A 21,159-nucleotide genomic window follows, 5' to 3' on the forward strand; every position below is an offset into this window, starting at 1 on the left:
GGGCTTCTGTCGGTGACGTGGCTGGTGGCAATACCGGTAAGGTTTTAATGGGGTCAAGGGTCGAGGAAGCAACCGGTAAGGAGATTTTGTTTCAGCACTTTCAGAGCCATATTGCTGTTCTATCTATCTATCGTTACGTCTGTCGGCAAACTTGGGTGGAATCACAAAACTACGATGGTTGCTTCAGCTATTTATATATTGGATTATAAGGGAAAGGTAATGTTCAGAAAATTGTATCTCTATCCTTGGTACAGCAGCACAGTACAATTTCCACGGTTTCCGTATGCATTTAGTGTATTTCATGTGTGGTGAAAAAATAAACTACTGATTACTGATTACTGATTCCACGCAATGGAGAAATAGAAACGTAGGGTAACGTTGTTACCGGAACCGTCTGACCGTACCGGTACCGGTACCGTACTAAATAAGAAGTGAAAGCCAAAATTTAATCCTAACTTACCACGGTACCGGTACCGGTAAACTGGTGCAGGAACACCTGCATGTCTGCCGTTGTTATACAGTAATGGTACGGTCCGACAGTCGGCAGGTCGGGAACCGTTCAAGCCAACATTGCTCAAACTCTATTTACTGATTTACCAAGTTTTATAGTAAAGTCCAACAGGATAAATACTGAAATATAAAATTCCCAGACACTTAAATATGAGAAATTTGATAAATCTGTGGTACCGACATATTGATAATGTTATACGAATACTGAAAGAGTTTTATTTTATCTCAAAAAAAAATTTGGAAATTGTTTTATTTTAAATATAAATTTATTTTATTTTGCTTTTTAGGTTCTAATATGCAGAAATTACAGAGGAGATATTCCTATGAATACAATAGACAATTTTCCCAAGTTATTGATGGAACAAGAAGATGTATGAATTATTTTTCAATCAATATATTTTTTACTAAGAGGCTAACTATGCAACGTTACTTGGAAACTATGGAAATGATATTTCTCTCTTTTATATATATTTTTAAAAAGATTTTGTTTTTAACAATTTACGAACAATTCTAATTTTAATGAAGGAGTAACACTATGTTAACACCTCGCATACTAATAGGGGGCATTGCCGGAGCTGGCAAGACACTCCTGGTAAAGTAGCTCCATTCTGCTTAACGTACCTCCCTGCCCTGATGAAGTTTTTCTGTATAGAAATTCGAAACGTCGGCAAATTACATCGTTTTGCTAACACCGGTTGTGCTTCATTTATCATCAACGTACCTCGCCTAATGTTAATGATAGTTTTCTTTTATATGACATTTCATCTCCTTCACATTGGGTAAGGCCCTGCATAAGCAAACTGTCCATTTCAGCATTTCCTACCCTATTTACTATGCTTGGTTGTCAACGGGTTAAACAATAGAGAATTGAATACAGCACCTGAGAGTCTTTCTCCAAATTGTCTGTTTTCATATCAATAGTAGTTTAGTTTAAATATATAAAATTAATATCATCTGTCTATTTCAACTCAAATATTTTTCTGTGTGCATTTTTAGGAAGGCGCAATGTCACCAATCATTCAGCATGGAGATGTTACTTTTATTTTCATCAAATTTAGTAATTTGTATGTTGTTGCTACAACAAATAAAAACGCAAATGTTATGATGATAACAAGTTTTATGCACAAAATGTGTGAGGTAAGCATAACTCATTTGTGTTGCTAATCATATATTCTTACCCTTTGCTCCAAACAAGATCTTGTACAGATAACCACTTATATCCAGCATTGCTTACCTAATTTGATACGCCTTGGGTATGGTAAGGGGCATGAGGTAAGGGGCATGGGATATGAGATGTGCAAGCTACAATGTCATCATATTCAAGTGTAATGCTTTTACCATCAGGAATTCACGCCCAATCTGTTATGTTTTATATTTCAATTCAACGAAAACGATTTTATTACTCATGTGACACATTCTGAAAAAAAATACTATTTACGCTAACAATGTAAATTTTGAATATAGTGTTGATTTCAAATCTCATATAGCTTAAATTTTTTCAGTTATTTCCAGACCATACAAAAGTTCCATCTTTGATTGGTCAGCATAGTTTTTATGATACTCAAAAGTGGTAGTTTCTCGTGTAATATGATCAGCAATTGGGGGGGGGGGTCACCTCTCCCCAGGAATGAATATGAAATTTCTATCCTATGTAAATTATGTATATTTTGAATAAAATGAGTTTAAATGCATGGAAGATATGATTTCTCTGTGGTGTAAATTTTAAAAGTTTACAAAATAGAAATTGCTTTTTATAAATGGAAACTGTTGGTCTTCAAAGACCCATTTGATATTTTTTTCGGTGCTTATGCCTACATATATGTGATTGATTACTCAACATTTTGTATATGTTAATGAGTTTAAACTAAATAATTTGGTGTTTATTTTTTAGATCTTCTGCCATTATTTCAAAGAATTAGAAGAAGAATCCATAAAAGATAATTTTGTTATTGTATATGAACTTATGGATGAAGTGATGGATTTTGGATTGCCACAATTTACTGATCCGAAAATCTTACAAGAGTAAGTTTTTGCAAATATTTTATTTCTGTCATCACATCTAGACTGTCTGCCTTTTAGGAACTTTTTTGCTAGATTGTTGCTATTGAGATGATTGTTGCTGTCGTTAGAAGGTTATCACTTTTTTCAAAATTTTGAGTCCTATGTGACACTATATTTTACTCAAAACTTTGATGTTTTATTTAAAGGGGAACACTTTTTAGTCCATTGTGCTTGATTGCCTTCGTCATGTTTTTCGTCCGGTTTCAGCAATCTCTGTGCTTCCAAGCTTTACCATACCAGAAAAATATGAAATCTTCTGTGTCCATATATTAGAGAATCGCTCTATTGTTTAACAGAATATTAAATTTTAAACTTTTGTATTATCATGTTTAGTCATTTTAACTTCTTTTTATTAGGTATATCACCCAAGAAAGCCATAAGCTTGAAATTCAAACACGGCCTCCTTCAACAGTGACCAATGCTGTTTCATGGAGGTCTGAAGGCATCAAATACAGAAAGAATGAGGTGAATGTAGTTTTTCAGTTGATGATTCTTAAAATTCGTCTGTTGTTCCATTTGTTCCTGGTACATCAGATGTACGGTATATATATCCCATGTTTATACTGTGAGTCCAGCAATCCTCATATACATATTTATTCCTCACAGGATTAAGACCTGCGGACATTATTTATTAGGAGGTAATTGGATGTGCGACGGTAAGCGTATTTCTAGCTCTAGTTGTGCTACATCAAGCGAAGCGTCTGTAAACAAGTATTTACGATATTTGCCAACATTTTTTTTTCTAAAAATAGTTATTTGCTGAGATTGCTAATCTTTGTTATTGTTACGATACTTTATGCAGTTTCTTTCCATTTTCAGGTTTTTCTTGATGTTATTGAATCAGTTAATCTCCTGGTTAGTGCAAATGGTAGCGTTCTAAGATCAGAGATTGTCGGCAGTGTCAAAATGAGAGTGTTCTTGACAGGGATGCCTGAATTGAGGTTGGGACTCAATGATAAAGTGTTGTTCCAGAACACAGGAAGTAAGTATAAAGATTTACTTCACAGCGACTCGAACTTCATTTTCCCACTTTTTAATAGGACTCTGAACAAAGCCCTGTGTAAGCAGCAATTCTAACCATATTTAAGGAGCTACTATTTTCTGGAAGGACGCCTATCCAATTTATCACGCTCTGGTTTTAGGGGTGGCTAGGGCTGGACTTTTCGAATCGAATAGTGAATTATTCGAATCGGTTCAGACGAAGATATCAAATCGCCGCCATCTTGTTTTTTGTTCGTCTGCCATATGTCGAGATGAATCCCTCTACTATTATTGAAGCCATGTTTTTAAAATGCAATTCTGGCGTATTCTGACTCTTTTCTTCCTAGAGAGGTCTTAATTGTGTGTGAACACTCAGTGAACTGAGTGAGTGATAGATTCTATGTTTTCAGTGATTTATGTGGAGAAGCCATAGCAATAAGGAGGCAAATATAATTACATATCTTCCTAGTATTCAAGATTCGATTTGTTTTGAAAAAACAACCACTAGGTCATTGCGCTGGGCACGATATGTCTTATTCTTTGGATTTGTTAAGCATCCACTTTTCCTTGGGCCATTCTGGTTTCATTTTTAATAATGCACTTTACACGAGTATAAATTCGATTTCTGTAGGAGGGAAAAATAAAGCCGTTGAAATGGAAGATGTGAAATTTCATCAATGCGTTAGATTGTCAAGGTTTGAAAATGACAGAACTATCTCATTTATTCCTCCTGATGGGGAATTTGAACTGATGTCCTACAGGCTCAACACCCATGTGAGTAGATTTTCGAACTAGTTCATTCCTAATTATTAATGGTTGCTTGTTCATAGGAACCATACTATTGTTTTCTACACATGAGTGACAACATGATCGAATCTATAAATATAGTTAGGGCAGGGCTTCTCAAACTGAGCCCTCAGCCTCCCGCAAAGGAGGCCCATGAGCAAAGACCTTGAGGTACCATTTGTGATGACTGCATCAATATAAAGTAAATTAACTTTGATTTTTTCAATTCTTTGACCTGATTTATTTATTGTTTGATTCCGTAGTTGGCTTCTTATCGTAGGTTAATGCTGCGTATAACCTTATCTAATGTTAAAAATCTTGAAAGTTCAAAAACCACTGGTAAAGTCTGATTACATTTTCTATATTACAGGTCAAGCCATTGATATGGATAGAATCTGTAATAGAGAGGCATTCACACAGCAGGGTTGAAATAATGGTTAAAGTAAGTATTTACACTACTGTTAGTATGATTAGTTATTTTGAATAATTTAATAATAATATTTCTCTCAATGGATAATTTGCAGAATTTCAGTTAAATTCTATTAAAATATCATCATCTTTTTTAATGAAAGAGCGAGTATGTATAAATATTGTGGAAAAGAATTGTCGTTCTGATTCGTCAGTTTTAATACTATCACAAGTAGGAAGAAGACAAAGACAAAAGGCCTTCAATTCAATACACAATATCCTAGTACTTTCTATTAATAATTTTAATTTTGGGATACTTTCATTAAACTAAGGGGCTATTCGAAAAATGTACTATTCCTCTATCTTTGACAAACTAGAAATTGGTAACAATGAGCTGTTACAATCCGCACTATAAATAACCCTTTACTCATCTCTAAAATTTCAGGCGAAAAGTCAATTCAAAAGAAGATCAACTGCAAATAATGTTGAAATCCATGTATCGGTACCAAATGATGCTGATTCACCGAAGTTCAAAACTACGGTTGGTAGTGTGAAATGGGTTCCAGAACAAAGCATAATTGTGTGGACCATAAAATCATTCCCGGTAAGCAGTGGAATAGATTTTGGTAGTTCAATGATTTGATTGAATTGAACTTCATTTTAGATAGTATCTGTTGGTCATTGTATTTCATACATAGGCTTGTCATCTATTATAATCTTGTCAGTTTGTCACCGCGATTTTCTTAGCAAATTTTACTAAGGATCCCATTTCCTCTGGATAGAATATAACACTCCTTCAGTATCTCTTTACCAAATTTGCCTACTAGACACAATACACGACACGGTCTCGAGCCATCTCTTGGATGTTTTTCAATATAAACTTGTTTTTTAATCAATAGACTTTCAGATCATTAAAAGTCGTGAAGGTAAATTTTTTATAATTATTCCTAATAGGGTGGAAAAGAATATCTGATGCGAGCTCATTTTGAATTACCAACTGTTGAGAGTGAAGAAATCGAAGGAAAACCTCCAATACGTGTCAAGTTTGAAATTCCATATTTTACTACATCAGGAATACAGGTATGCTGTAGATTGGTCGTGGGCAGTTGTTTTTCAGCACAACCTCATTTGGCTGCAAGAAAAACATTATTTTTGTCTCATAATAAAGACATATCAAAGTTTATTTTACCGAATTTTACGCACCATGAGGCTCACTGTCAATAAATTGCTTAGATTGAATATATTGGGTTTTTGTTCAAACATAAGGTGCACAGCCACTACGGTGATTTATATATAAAACAAAGTATCAGCCAGCACTGGTCTTGAGTGTAGGCAATAAGCATTAAGCAGCAACTGATCCTTACGTTAGGTGCACATCGGCTTATAAGGCACTCGATAGATTTTGAAAAAATAATAGGATTTAAAGTGCACCCTATGGTCTGTTCATTGGTCATAGACCGTGCTAACCGGGGCGGGGGAGCTGAAAGTTTGAAAATACAATGGCTCTTGAGCTTCATTTTTTAAATCAGAGCTGGGCTATTTAGTCTTTTACGTTTTCGTCCACTACTATGAAGCACTAGTCTGAATGTAGTTTTATGGTAGTGGGATGCAAGTTGTTACGCAACAATTAATTATACCAGTGTTTGGACATTTTATAAATTTAACTTGAAACCTAAAAATTAAATAAGGAAAAAAAATCATAAGCTGAAAAAGGATAGTTTTATTTTATTATTTGTATGTATGTGCATGAGAATGTTACAATAGTAAAAAGCAATGAGCATCATGTTGTTAGAAAAATGAATAAATGTGATTGTGATATTTATCTCAATGCCTCTCCTTTTTACAGGTTCGCTATTTGAAAATCATTGAAAAAAGTGGTTATCAGGCGTTGCCATGGGTTCGATACATTACACAAAACGGAGGTTGGTTGAATGAACTATTACATCTATCAGAGAGTATTTGCTAGGAATGTGAAATAACAGATGGGCCAAAAAACAGAACCTATACATTTTTTAATCAAGGTCTCAGTAATCGAGGATGCTTTGCACAAAAGTTATGTTCTCTCTAAAACAGGGGTTCCCTAACCAGGGGTTGCGACTCCAAATTGGGTGATGAGTAGGTAGGGTCGCAAACAGGTCATGGGGGCGCTGAGGTATGGTAGAGGATGGATGTACAAAACATCTAAGATTTGACAAACCATGTTAAATTTAGCAGTTTGTACCATGGCTTACTGTAAAACAGGCACCGCTCTATGCCTATGCTATTGAAAATGTAGGTGATAATTGTGACATCACTGTTTGGTTTTAGCTTATTTTACTTGATACCATCACATGACCAATCTCAAAAATCCAGTGAAAAAAGCTATAAAGTTCCATGAAAAATATATATATTGATCTGGGGTCGCACTGGACACTTGAAAGCTTGGGTACCCTGCTCTAGAATTTGTTCCAAAGGTTTGGTTCTGTTTTTTTTGGCGCCACCCTGTATATGAGAAATGCCTCTTTTTCTTCATACCAAAATACTGTGCATAGAAGAGTTAGGTCAATATATGTTTGGAATATAATGAAATGGCTGATGATGACTTTTGAGTCTAAGCTGAATTCTCAACTTGAAAAACAATAAAGTTGGATAATTTCGATTTTTGTTATACGATGCCTCTGTGAAAGAGGACTCTCATCGTCTAAATCCGACCTTTCGATATTACTACACTTATTGAAAAATATTTGAATGCCTTTCACTTTATTTTGCAGACTACCAATTACGGACCAACTGAGCAGATTGCAGCAATCACCACTGTTCCAATTCCCCTATACTATAATTTTGAAACAACGTGCTAACCGTCTCAGTGATGAAGATGCTCTGACCTTTTGCATTTGCACTATTGATTGTATCCTCCCAGTCTGAAGTTTATGGCATAGCTTTGAAATTTCATATTATTACAAGAAGCTCAAATATTTTAGACTGGGATCTATTATTATACATCTTATTATATATATATAAAAACAAATCATGGACGCTCTATATGTTATTCCTAAACTCCATAGAAACGAAGACAATATCTCTATCCAGTGAAGGGCTATACAGATAAATAAAACTTACTCATTTATACTACTGAAGCGTCGCCGCTTGTGCAGTCAACGACCCTGGCTGGATATGAGAACAGATATTCATCCTGTCCAAATGTATTGACTTTGAATTTTGACAGCAAAATTGCTGAATAAATGAGGTAAAAATGGATTTTTGTTGCCGTAACCCGCTACTGGTCGAAAATAATGTATTGCCAATCTTAGCATGACACACAAAAAGACTTTATCGTACTGTCACAAGCTACAGCCAAGTATTATGAACTCTTAAGAAGTAACAGCGTTTGATAAAGGACTCTTTTACCATTTGGCAGGGTAGGCAGAAACTTGAAAGTCCTCAACATTCCATTTTTAGGTCCTTAAATTATAAAGCAGTTTTCAGTCTGCCGGGGGTGCAAATCTACATTCAAATTTGAAAATCTATCTCTACTATTGTATGTATATTAAATAAATATACTCAAATACACTGGTCTGATTTGATCATATATGGAGTGTGTTTCACATGTGCTCTGTGACATATTTTATGATGACTTCAAATCTACAAATCAATTTCACAGCGCTATCTCGAGCGACTGGAATGGATGAAAACTACTATTGTAAAGGATTGTTCCATAACATACCCTTTAAAAAGGTTAAACATTGAAGAAGAATAAATGAATTTGTCTAAATGTGGAGGACTCCATACCTTGAATATGCCAATTTCAATGTCCTGTTAATCATGGGAAAACCTTATGGGCATGAAATGGACATATGTCTTGTTTTGTTATTATGTTGTAATCGCTTTCTCTTCAACTACTGGACCTATTAATCCGAAATGTTCAGTGGTTAAAGCTTGTTGTTGTCGCTAGATCATTTCGATCATTTTTTTCCACTTCGACTATTGGTACTCATAAAGATTTGATACTATTTCGTTTTGGCTTTCATTTCCATATACTTGAGCATTTTTCTCTTGTATTACACGGGGAATAATGAGCTCCAAGTTATGTTGCCAATTAGATTTCAATGCATAAACATTATCCACATAGAAGAAAGCTAACCTGAATAAATACGTGAATTCTACTCCGATTCAGTGCAAATGTTTGAAACTGCGGAATTAACGCCTTTGGTTATGTGTTTTGCTGAAAACTCTTTAATTATTAGCACTTTGATCCCAAGCTAAATACATTTTGTAGACATATCTGTACACTGTGCGTGCCATAAATTTGAATACAATAGGCCGATAAAACGCTCCACTAAACGGACCGACCATAATGTCTCCAGAAGCGTAATAATGATTTCTCGAGAAATTCAGTATCACAAAACCAAATTACAGTGCTTTTTGTAGGTAATAGAAGTGAAGAATGAAGTTATCACAGACTGTTTGTCTTGTAAAGAAAACTATGTGAATTTATAACATCTTATGGAGGAATTACAGTGTTTTGCGGAGTAGAATATATTTAATGAAACAAACCATTGTAAACATTGCAACAAAAAAGGTACATTTCAAAAGGGGAGATTCATTTACATAATTGGACGAGCATGGATCAGAAAAAATAACTCCTGTCCGCTTGAGTGAAGTAGTTTATGGCAGTTGTCACTCGAACGATGAGTCCTTTAGACAAAATCCTGAAACACTTCCATGGAAACCGGTTTTAATAGTACGCAGCAGGCCTGGAAAACTGATTAAAATTGTCCCATCCATAGACAGAAACGAAAAATAAACTTTTATCGGCCCTTCTTTTTCGGCTTTGGTGCATTTTCCAACCCCTTTAAATATTTCCTTGGTATTTTATATTCAGATCCAGTAAGCAAAGATTCAACTAATGATACTTGGTTGCCTTGTATTAAAACCTGAAAGTTGTACGTATAAATAGTGAACTTTTGTCTATTAACATTTCTTACACAACAAAATATCTATAAGCATATCCCACCGCTTTCTCCTTGGCTAGAATCACACAACATTGGCAAGTTATAACAGTTTATGGTAGTGAAGGATGTGAGGTAGGGCAAGAAGACTTAATATCATCTGCTAATGCTTGATAGTAGAAGTCTCAATCTCAACTCCAGACTACTTCAAAGTTAGAAAAATAGGAATGAGAATATGGTCCACTCCTTAATGATTCACTTTCAACTATGTTATACTGGGTGTGGTACCAGAGTATTTTAGGTTTACTCATCATTAGTTACAAGACTCCTACCTGTTGTAAATTTTTATTTGATGCTCCAGATGTTACAGGAGATATCGAAGTACTTGCTTGGGCTTTCCTCCTCATTAAATCAGCAAACTGTTGAGGTTCAATTAAGAAACTTTCAAGATTTTCTACAATGGTCACCTGCAACAATATAAATGGTAATTATCTTACAGCTTATTTACCGGGTCCGCAATGTGGCGCATTGGGCTAAGTGTTAGGAATACGCTCGCCATCACACCTCTGATTACCCCGCATGGGTTTGCAGGTTCGAATTCCACGTGGAGTTGATGAAGAGCGAGAGGATTGCGGGACTCCTCGACAATGTAGGGTGGTTCACATAATCGCTGGTCGGTCACAGCTTTCTCCACCATCAAGGCAATGCTTCCGAAAACAAATAACTGGCCAACCAATCTCATACCGACATGGACTGGTAACTGGACAAGGGCCATGGTTCACCATATTATTAGGCCGTACTATCGCTTTCCTCTCCCTGGAATAAACATGTTAATCCTATCCGACCAATCCAACAAGCACAATCTCACCCATTCACACTCCTATTTTTGTTATTGAATGTTAAAAAAATACCTTTTTATTACTTGCTCGTTGTTGCACTATTAATTTAATACTTGGTGGTCCACCAGTCCTTATAATTGGAGCCATTCCTTTAAATTTCAGTTGATGACATGCTTGCAGCTTTGATATAACTCTAAAAAGTATAATTCATGGAACTGCAAGAGATTAAAAAAAAACTTGAGCAAAAAGACTATGGGATCAATAATGTTGATATTTTGAATATGAGAGAATTTTTTGGGAAACTTCACTAGCATCAACAAGATGAATCATTTCAAATTTTAATTACAGAGGAAATTGAAAATACTAAACTATTAGCCTACTACGTGGAAACATCCACACTCTACAACGTATTACAAATGACACAAATTGTCAGTCTTCCGCATTTTTTCTACAAAATTGAACAAAAAATAAAATTTACTAACTTTTTAAAAATATCTTCCCAAGTGGCTTCAAGTATATTATGTCCACCTTTGTCATACATTGCTCGATGCAGCAAGGGGTCAAGGGTCACCATTCTAGGATTACTGACTTTCGTGAGGTCGTGTTGTCGAATATATTTAGTAATATTTTCACGAATTTCAGAAAGTGTCATTGGAGAACCCTGAATAATGATAATAGAAATTTGAAAGACAACTGCAATGGACAAATAACATCCCCATGTATGAATAGACCAAGAGAAGTAGAGACAGAACTCTGAAATATGATATTCTTAAAGCCTTTCTGGGAGACACTTTTAACATCAACCATCAGTTGAACTGTTTTCAATCGCAAAAGTCGCAGTAAGAACATAAGATCTGATGATAATCTGATTTTTCCTGATGACAGAGAAATCATTAGATACCACTGAAAAGAAGACTTTAATTCATTCAAGTACACATTAGGAGGTAAACAGCTTAGTTGAAGCGAATAACACAATGAGTAAGTTTTTGAACAAAAGCATTCAAGGAATCATTTCCATTCAGCTGTGTATTTTTTGCCAACTTTACAAAATGTGCAATGCTACAAAATAACGTTACAGTCAGGGCTGGGGAGCTGGTTCGAAATCATGATGGCTCCGGCTCCAGCGTCGCAGTCTATTCAATCTTTAGCTCCAACTCCGGAGCTTCATTTTTTTATGCCGGAGCTGGCTCCAGCTCCGGCTCCATAGCCATTATCAGTAGTGCAGCCCAATAACGCATTTTGCTAATTGTTTTCTAAGTGTGGCATGTTATTTAGGCTGTAAACACCCTTCAAGTCGGTGTCATGATAATTCCTTTTTGCTCCTGCATGTAACTTGTGAATCCACTGAGAGTTATTATATGCTGTATTTCTGGGCGAATTGGTCTACCCAGCATAGAAGGGTTTTACATATAACCCACCCCACAATAAGACAGGAAGGAAAATCGGCTTCTGGAATGGTCGCAGCGTTTGCGCATTCGGTAAAATAGCTCATAATGACTTTTTCTACCACATAATATTTAACCCATAATAACTGTCTTTTTATTTTAATTTAATTGTGTTCAACATAACTGGCAATCATGCCGGCCAAATAAAATCTGTCGTGGGCCATTCTAAAGGAAAACTTATTGTTTTCTGTTTTATTTTTAGTATTTTATAACGTGCTTTTTAATCAGGAAAATTTGGTTTGCGTATTGACTTCTTTATTTATCTTAGAATTTCATCACCGATTATTATGTAATAACTCGTTTTCTCACAAATATGGTGAGCGACACAAAACATATGTCTTGAAAAATTGTGATTAAGGAAAAAATAAACACTGAAATAAAAGATGTTATGGCCTAATGTTTATGGCGACTAAAACAATTGACGCTTTTCACGAAATGCAACGCACATGTGATAGTAACGACAATAGCCCTTCAACTCATGCTAATTTAAACTGGCCTGACGGGGAGGCAGTATTTTATGGTCCAAATTGAATAAGCAGACCCAAAATAATGGAAATTACCGTCGTCACCCAATTAGATGCCGTCCCCCTCTCCCAAATCAGGCCAAAAGTTGGTTCTAGAATCGAGGCATTTCATAATCATCAGCGATGAGATGTTAAAGATAAATTCGCAAAAATCAATTCGCAAGCCGAATTTCCACATTGGAGAGTTATTATAAGATACTAAAATGAAACGGAAAACAGTAAAACACTATAAACTTTGTTCTAGGAGACTCCCAACAGCTAAAAAAAAATGCCTTGTTAATCTCATTATTTTTTTTGCCTACGTCATATTATTTACCGGTTGACTTTGAAAATTATACAGTCACTAAAATAAATCTAAACGCAATCAATCTTACTCGCGATATACTTTTTATATATTCAAAAAATAACAACAGAAATCGATGAGACTTTTCTCCAGAACATGCTATGTTATGGATCAAAACAAGATATATTGGGGCACTTTGCCATACATTTTTATGCCAGGTGACTGCTGCGGATCATTTTGGAGTAATTAAACCTTTCTTTTGTCGAAAAACGACTCAATCTCGAGATCCGTTGAACAGAATTGAAGACATTTGAAATGGATTGGATATTCAACGCCACGAAAAAATCATAATATGTTACACGGAAATTCCAAAATCACTTCTTCGAAAATCCCTGGCCTTTAGGGTTTTTGAGATTGACCGCAATCATGAAAAATTGCAGCTTAGTGGAAATGAGAATCAAAATTTTGATAAAAGTGAACCGCTTCAAATTTTGATACTAAACTTTCAAACATACAGAATAGCTGGAAACTTTTTGAAAAATATTAAGAACTAAAACTTTTAAAATGAATTATAAGCTGAAAAGAAAAGAATTTATCATTTGTAACGTTATCAGAAAAAAATTATAAATTTGAAAAACAAAAAATGAGATATTTAGGAGCTGGAGCCTGGAGCCACTAAATTTTTGGCAGCTCCAGCTCCGGCTCCAGCTCCATCTGTTATGAAAAGCTTGGCTCCAACTCCGACTCCATCAAAATGTAACGGCTCCATGGCTCCAGGCTCCGACTCCCCAGCCCTGGTTACAGTAATAACGTTTTTTATTTTTCAATGTGTTAACAATGCGAGCATGGTTGTTCAGGTATTTTTGAATGTAAATGTTAACAATGGGCCAGAAGTGCTTTGGTCGAAAGGTTTGAGATTTTATATACAAGGTACTTTTATGCAGTAATATTGCCTACCTTTTTATAACCTAACTCGGAGAATAAAGGTACTGTCACAGCTGAAACACAATGTATGACTGATATTTCAGGAGGTTCATACTGCTTCTGTGTTACTATTCCAAATGATGACACTGTGTTAGCTTCTGGTTCTTCTTTATCATCTGTAGATTCTGTGGCTGGAGGTTTGAATGATCTTAAACTGAGGGTACAAAAACAATAAATTTGAATAAATAAATGTATGTTAATTAACAGGTACTTAAGTTGAAAAAATCTCTATTTGGGAATGAAGATATCGAGTGTTCTTGCAAAATTGACCTTGAAACTTTCATCCCACTGAACTGCATCAGAAACTGTCAAGGTCAGTCGGGATTCCGAGGAAGCATTACATACAGAAGGCATTACATACAGGACACAACTACACAAACTGCATATTTGACACTTTGCCAATTTTATATCTTCCGCTTACTTTTTGGTTATGTTGAAACTATAAGTACACATACAATCAATTTGCTGCATGATAAATTTTAATAATCAACATTGGGGAAAACTACAGAAAAATAATTTATAGCTTAACAGCATGTATATAGTTAGTTATATAATATACCGGTAATTCACATTCGTAAAGCCATAGCATTAATTTAGCAAGTGGATCGCTCTACATAATTATTGAATATACTTACTCAGGATGTGCCCTGGTTACTGATATAATATTATCATTTCCTTTACTTAATTCTTTTACTTGAATTAATCCTGTAGATTCAATATGCTTTAAATACCTGTATTCAAGGAAAACAATTGAGAATTGAGATAATAATGTAATCGATTTTATATAGTAGATGACTAGATGTAAGGTTGAAAGAGCTTGAAGACTTAAACGAGGTGTGTAAGCATTTGTAATATTACGATTCAAACCTCATTATGTTTTGATCAATGTGTTTTGGCCAAATTCAATCATTTTATGATATTCCTTCCAGTGGCGATAAGTCAAATTTTGTCTTGTTCGGAGTAACCATTTATCAAGTGCCTACTGTTAGTCTGTCTGAAAAAACACCATATTAATTTTAGTATCCTTGTATCTATTTACTTTTAAGATCACTAGATTTTTCATTGATTGAATAAAACAATTATCTTCAAATCTGAATGATCAATAATCATACTTGCTCAATTTCTTGTAACTTGATTTCTTAATGTCTAGAAACTGATTTCCTGGGCAACACTGAAGAACATGAGTTCTGTAATAAAAAACAAAGCATGAGCCTTCACCAGCCTCAGTGTACAACAAAACCTAGCATAAGACGATAATAAAACTTTGTGAATCGAATGAAATTTGCCAAATTCCAGATTAAAAAATTTCCCATTCATTCATAATGAAATTTGGAACCGACATTATATCGAGTACGCTTCAGTAATAAGGATTGCAAGGATATTTACTACATTAAAAAGGTACAATGATCATGATTAATAATTCTCAACACTGTCTATACTATACTACTGAACTACTTTGATCTACCATATATTTCATATAAGAATTACCTCATCAGTGAATGGCAAAAAAAAGTTTGATCCTGTTAAAAATCAAGTGTTAATTTCACCTTGCCTGTAAAAAGTGCTTGTTAATATAGGAAGTTCTGAATCTTTTAATTTCTGCTTCAGAGCAGTCATGAAACAATGATGTAATAGTTCATCCATTATTTCAATTTGAGATCTTGGATCTTCCTCTTCTTCTAAATTTTCCTCAACTTTTTGACAATCCTCCAAAGTCATTGATGCCACATTTTCTATATTTGAATCGTCAAAATTTTCGTTTTCTATTTTCGATTCAGAGCCATTTTCAAAATGATCCACTTCCACCTGAAAATTTTCAGAAACAAGTGGAAATTCTCCACCTAATTCCATAGGAATTTTTGGTGGCTGTTCCTTATCTCCGGCCATCCATAAGTGATCACCAAATGTATGCATTATCTTGATACCCTTTCCTTTCATACCTGTTATAAATGGAAAATAGTGAGATATTTTGTAATGGGTACATGTACCATTTCTACAGCAGTTCTAATCAATTCAATCAAACCATTACAACGGCAGTAAATGGATCAGAAATCAAAGCCAAACTAGTACAACGACTGGTATCTTTTCTTGACGAATGTATTGAAAGATATATAACAATTAGTACCAAATACTAGGGAATACCGAAACACCAGTAATATCAGCCCTCATCAATGTTGTTAGCAATACAGATATTATATAAGTAGATATTTAAAAAGTAAGTGGATCGAACCTTTGAAATTAAATACGGGTAATAAATATATTCAATACAAAAAACATGGGTATAATACCTGCCAACTCCACCATATCTTTGCTTGATAGAAGAGCATATCCTACGGCTAATGGTGCCTTATTTCCCAATACATTCACTGCAACAACTTGCCCTTTTTGTACTTTAGGTAAACCAGATGAAGGAATAATAATACCGGGAAGCATCAAATCTGAAATACAAATGGTGTGTTTTATTAATACAAGAACAGAAGTAAGCTTTCAGTTCTTTTGATTAATTAGTTTTAAGTCCAAATTCATCATCTACTATTCAAGTATAATCAATGATTTCATGTTCACTGATGTTAAAATGCCAGTTTTTTTTTATATGATACGAACAAATAATAATCCATCAGGATCAATGAAATTATCCAAATCATAATAGGAACAAGACTTTGTTGAAGTAATAGAGTGATTCTAGAAGTCATTTTACTAATACATACTTCCAAAAAAAGGGCAGTGGAGTTTGGCTTATTTTATTGATATTGAATACTGAGTCATATTTCAAAATTCCCAAAAGTCAGTGAAAAGTCTTCTAGTTCGAATGATGGAAATTGGAATAAAAAATATTTGACAAAAAACTATAAAAGTATGAAGTTGACTGGGCATGCTCAACTGACAATCAGATATTGTTTGCATATGCCAAATTTTTTTTATTGAAAACTGGGTTTTCTCAGAGATCGGGAAATAGTCAGAGTTTTAGAGGTCAAGTCTGGAGTCAAACACAAGATTAATTAGCTGACTTACCTGCTCCTGCAAACAACCTTTCAAACACTGGAGGTTGAGTTGTGAAGCATGGTAGCAGGGTAGGAAACCTCCAAGCTGTATATACTGTTGGGTACAAAATATGTTCATGCTCGAATACGATGGGACTTTTCTTGAGGCAGTATACCAAAATATTTTCACCCCTGCAAAAAGGATGTAATTATTTTACATAGGAAAAATTAAGAATATAATAATGAATTCACAATGATAGTAGGCTATATCATCTATCAGTGATGCTTCTCCGTCGCTGCTGATAAGGGTTTATTATATCACATTCATAAACAATAACTAATTCTACAAGAGGAGTCAATGTAAAAACGTATAAAAGTGATTCAAGCGCACTCCAATGAAATTGTATTTTTGTAATTGTATTCTCAAGTTAATGCATCTGAAACAAATAACTGGCCAACCAATCCCATACCCGACCTCGACTGGTAACCAGACGAGAGGCCGTAAGTATAGTTTTATCTGTTTTCTTCTCCCCCCAGGATAAATATGTAAATCCCAACCAAACATTTCTTCTGACCAAAGGGCTGCGTTAGGTTTTAGCTACGTTATTGCAGATAAACAATTCAATTATATAGTTCTCAGAACCTGGTGTAGAGATGAGAAAGAAAGAATATTACACCAATGAAGCTTAAATTTATTAAAAAAAACTTTTAATAGCAGAATCGTTCATAATCTTGCTGCAATATATTTTAACCTTTAGTTCAGTAAAATGTGAATAGATCGGTCTCATTGCTGTTATGCGTTCTTGATGTTAACCGATGTATAGAAATTTGATAAAAGCATATCGACCAAATCTATGTAAAACAATGTTTGAGAGAACCATATCAAAATGCACTTACTTGTGGGAATATAATTTCATGACAGTCATTTCCTCTTTGTTTGGAACCAACTCTGATAAATTTTCACTAGATATCCCTTCTCCAATTAATTTTGCCAAATCAGATCTTAGACGCTTCCTGTCAGATCCTTTAATAGCAACATTGGTTTTTGTTCGAAAAGGTTTAACAAACATGATTAAGAAAAAAAATTATTACGCTTTTAATAATACTGCAATAAATCTGAAATTTTTGAATATTAGAACAACAGATTGCAATTGAAAACACTTTTCAGAAATCAAATAACAGGAAACAACAAACAATGTAATTTAACAAACAACATCATAGAAACGAAAAAAATAACATTCAATAGCTCCTGTCTATTTTAGTTCGTTTATTATTTTTGTTAAGAACACTATTTTTTAAATTTGGCACAGTACTATTATATAGGATGCATTATTATTGTCAATAGAAATGCTTTTCAAAATTAAATGTTTATATGGCCACATTTTTAACCTAAAATTATAGCAAAATAAAGAATATAAACATTTGGAAATAAATAATTTTCTAACAGGAAATAACCAGAAACTGCAATGTTCACAATTAGTGTTATACAGATACAATGATTGCACCAATTAACTATAATGTCGAAAAAATTAGATATAAAATTGATTAAGTTAAAGAAAATTGACAGTTAAGAACTACAACTTTCAGATGAATTCTTTCACAGCAGGCCAAGTGTGTCGAAAAATAAGATATTATTAAAACGTTTCAATTATAGTATCCAAATTCAAATTACAGACAGAATATTCACGATTGATCTCTTGTGCAAATACTATTAAAAAACTCGATATACAAGGTCTTATCCTAATACAGCCATCTGTAGATTATAAGTTTACTGCATAAAACCAAAGTAATGAAAAAAAATGATTGATAAATAAATTTTTCTTAACATTTTGAGTACCATCAATCAAGAAACTAATTTAAATAATAAATTTCTGACATCTTTATTAGTAGCTTCTTATATTGCATCAACATTACATTTAGAAATAAAAATTATTACACTAATTAGGCTTCCCGCTGCTTGTCAGCAGGGAACCTATTGTATTCCTGTGTTTTATTATTATTTATTTAGTATTATTATTTTTTCAAATTGATCCTACAAACTTGAAATTCACCTCAAATGTGCAGAAGTTCTCAGCTAGCAATAAAATGCAAATTTTATTTTACGCGGGAAGCCTGTTAAAGCTGCACGCAGCTCTAGTTTATCATATATTTATTTGCTATTTTCGATATAAAAAAGCCAATTGCACGCTCCGAAAAAATTGCATTTTCCTAATTTATTGCATGTGAACATAAATTAATGTACTGACAATTAATGTAGAAAAGTGGTTTTCAACCAAGAAAAGTTGACATAAACACTGAAGTTTTCAAATTCAGTGTTGAATGCCACCAACGATCAGGAAAATATAGAACATCGCCTGGTTTTATCGTGCATTCTAATGGTTTATTATCTTTTGTGAGTTTGGGATATTCATCCAAAACCCACCTCAACATATTCTGATCTGGATCAAATTTTGGCATTTTCTCATAAGGATACAAAAACCAACGTTTACTTCCATGAATGACTTCTGAAAAACCAGGTCCGTGAAAGTGAAAAGGTACGCCAGTCCCAGCCGCCGCAATACCAAAACTATATGCACCAGTTTTTTCAGGGAGACTGTAAGGTGGTTGCATATAAGTTTTAAAAATTTCATTCCACTCTGTATAATTGTTGTTTCCGAAAAAGTACAAAGTATCTTTGCCAAGTTTATTAACCGATTGGGGTTTTAAAATTCGTTCAATGTATTCTTTTAATGACATGTCAACTTTATCATATGAATGTGTATTCGCAGTACTTAAAGTAATTGTATTATTTGCATATTTTTCCATTAGAGCCTTTCTTGAAGTCAGGCGCCGGAATTCTGTATTGTCACTGACGCCAGTAAAAATGACTGGTCTATCAAAAGCATACTGCATCAGAAACATATCATTGGTTATGGAAGATACTTTATCAATGTTACAAATGCCTTCATCTAAACCAAGAATGTTATCTTCATCATATTCTTCCCACTCATAAGCGCGGCCGTTAAAGCATGTTTCGTTCTCCCCACCGCCACTGGAGATACATTGTTGCGTCTCATGATTCACTGATGAGCACTCCACACTTTCGAAGTTCGCAAGAATTACACATACCCACAGAACACTGCAAATAATCTCTCCTCTCATCTCCGAAACAATTGGGAATGCCTGCAAAACATCCAAACTTTTCTCGAATGTTGAATTTCACACGTGAATTATAACAGCTGTTATATCACTTCCCTATTATGCTCGACGGTTCCGCGTATTCATCCAATCCATCGAAACTCTATCATTTGAACAGTTCAAAGGTAAAATAAGATTGTGAGAAGTTTATTGAACTCTTCTGTCATCTACCGATTCCTAAAAATAAAAAAATGCGAATGATATAAAAAAAAAAACACTCGTGGAGGTCGATAGATGATCTCGAAATGGGTATTCTGAGTTTTTGCGTAGTCAATTGGTGATAATATATTATAATTGAATTGTAAATATCATTCCACTACTCAATTTTCTTGAGTCAAGATTTTATTACTATTTACAGCTGTTAGAATACCGTGTTTCCCCGAAAATAATACCTAGTCTGAATTTGAAAATGATTTTAATATAAGCCCTCCCGTCAAAATAAGACCTAGTCGATAGCGCGAATTTTTTTTTTTTTGACCTTGTCGGTGGCAAGAAATCTTTTCTACACGTTTTAAATGATTAATCTAGTCATGGTATTTGTAAGTAATTGAATATCGGTTTTCAAATTTTGTATATTTGAAATTTCGTCATTCTCTACTTTGTAATTTCGTTTTCGATAAATGAAAATAATAGACATCCCCCGAAAATAAGCCCTAGTGTTATTTTTCGAAAGAAAATTGAAACAAGACCCAGTCTTATTTTCGGGGAAACGCGGTAGGAACCAGTCCATGTCGGATTGGGGGAGCGAACCACCCAACCACACCGACGGCGGCGAGGAATCCAGCAATCCCCTGGCACATAATTAGCCCCCCCCCCCCCCACAGGATTCGAACCTGTGAGCCGAAGAGGGTAATGAGTAAACTGGTACATGTACTTCCACGTGTTTGAAACCTTTTTAGAGGTTTCGCCAATTTGTGTACATTGTTTTGTGTATGTTTTATAGATATGGTGTGTATCGGGGAAATCAAAATAAACTTATGCTCGTAATAAGAGGTGCGATGGCAAGCGTATTCCTAAGGTTTAGCATGATGCGCCATACCGCCGAGACTGTTATTGTAGTCATACGATTGCTTATATACAGGGCATGTAATCGATCCGGGAGCCTCGATAAATCCTATATATCCTGCATACTTATCAAGTATAAACAATGTTCAACCACTTACTGTTATAATATTTCCCATTCCCCGTTATTATCCCTACAATAAGAAGTTTAAACATGACTAGCGATTGACACATTTATGGATGTGCAGAA

General features: G+C 34.4%; 3 protein-coding genes across 3 annotated transcripts; 1 reads left to right on the plus strand and 2 right to left on the minus strand.

Annotated features, from left to right (window-relative positions):
• Positions 1 to 67: 67 nt before the first annotated feature.
• Positions 68 to 8,293, plus strand: LOC120335432 (AP-1 complex subunit mu-1-like). The gene is made up of 12 exons (XM_039402934.2): positions 68 to 216; positions 798 to 881; positions 1,507 to 1,647; positions 2,402 to 2,532; positions 2,928 to 3,036; positions 3,391 to 3,553; positions 4,184 to 4,326; positions 4,709 to 4,780; positions 5,192 to 5,350; positions 5,701 to 5,826; positions 6,593 to 6,668; positions 7,497 to 8,293. Exons 1-12 carry the CDS (start codon positions 175 to 177, stop codon positions 7,517 to 7,519), a joined length of 1,269 nt encoding a protein of 422 aa, XP_039258868.1. The 5' UTR covers positions 68 to 174; the 3' UTR covers positions 7,520 to 8,293.
• Positions 8,294 to 9,210: 917 nt separating this feature from the next.
• Positions 9,211 to 17,806, minus strand: LOC120335431 (eukaryotic translation initiation factor 2D-like). The gene is made up of 11 exons (XM_039402933.2): positions 17,628 to 17,806; positions 16,762 to 16,922; positions 16,038 to 16,187; positions 15,302 to 15,689; positions 14,862 to 14,936; positions 14,385 to 14,480; positions 13,723 to 13,903; positions 10,996 to 11,174; positions 10,586 to 10,706; positions 10,007 to 10,141; positions 9,211 to 9,659 (listed from the first exon to the last, which is right to left on the minus strand). Exons 1-11 carry the CDS (start codon positions 17,798 to 17,800, stop codon positions 9,534 to 9,536), a joined length of 1,785 nt encoding a protein of 594 aa, XP_039258867.2. The 5' UTR covers positions 17,801 to 17,806; the 3' UTR covers positions 9,211 to 9,533.
• Positions 17,807 to 17,845: 39 nt separating this feature from the next.
• LOC120335433 (jmjC domain-containing protein 8-like) lies at positions 17,846 to 20,029 on the minus strand. Its single transcript, XM_039402935.2, has one exon. The coding sequence runs from the start codon at positions 19,869 to 19,871 to the stop codon at positions 18,999 to 19,001; it is 873 nt and encodes a 290-aa protein (XP_039258869.2). The 5' UTR covers positions 19,872 to 20,029; the 3' UTR covers positions 17,846 to 18,998.
• Positions 20,030 to 21,159: the final 1,130 nt, after the last annotated feature.

The sequence above is a fragment of the Styela clava genome, chromosome 2 (assembly GCF_964204865.1).
Source record: "Styela clava chromosome 2, kaStyClav1.hap1.2, whole genome shotgun sequence".
Taxonomy (NCBI): Eukaryota; Metazoa; Chordata; class Ascidiacea; order Stolidobranchia; family Styelidae; genus Styela; species Styela clava.

What these genes read in the sequence shown, in the direction of transcription:
- LOC120335432 (XM_039402934.2), top strand. Translation starts at nt 175, where the DNA reads ATGGTTGCTTCAGCTATTTATATATTGGATTATAAGGGAAAG. An exon ending in GATCCGAAAATCTTACAAGA is followed by an intron (nt 2,533 to 2,927) that starts GTAAGTTTTTGC and finishes TCTTTTTATTAG; the next exon opens with GTATATCACCCAAGAAAGCC. An exon ending in ATACATTACACAAAACGGAG is followed by an intron (nt 6,669 to 7,496) that starts GTTGGTTGAATG and finishes TTTATTTTGCAG; the next exon opens with ACTACCAATTACGGACCAAC.
- LOC120335431 (XM_039402933.2), bottom strand. Translation starts at nt 17,800, where the DNA reads ATGTTTGTTAAACCTTTTCGAACAAAAACCAATGTTGCTATTAAAGGA. An exon ending in TTAACAAGCACTTTTTACAG is followed by an intron (nt 14,937 to 15,301) that starts GCAAGGTGAAAT and finishes TTTTTATTACAG; the next exon opens with AACTCATGTTCTTCAGTGTT. An exon ending in TGGGAAGATATTTTTAAAAA is followed by an intron (nt 10,707 to 10,995) that starts GTTAGTAAATTT and finishes TATACTTTTTAG; the next exon opens with AGTTATATCAAAGCTGCAAG.
- LOC120335433 (XM_039402935.2), bottom strand. Translation starts at nt 19,871, where the DNA reads ATGAGAGGAGAGATTATTTGCAGTGTTCTGTGGGTATGTGTAATTCTT.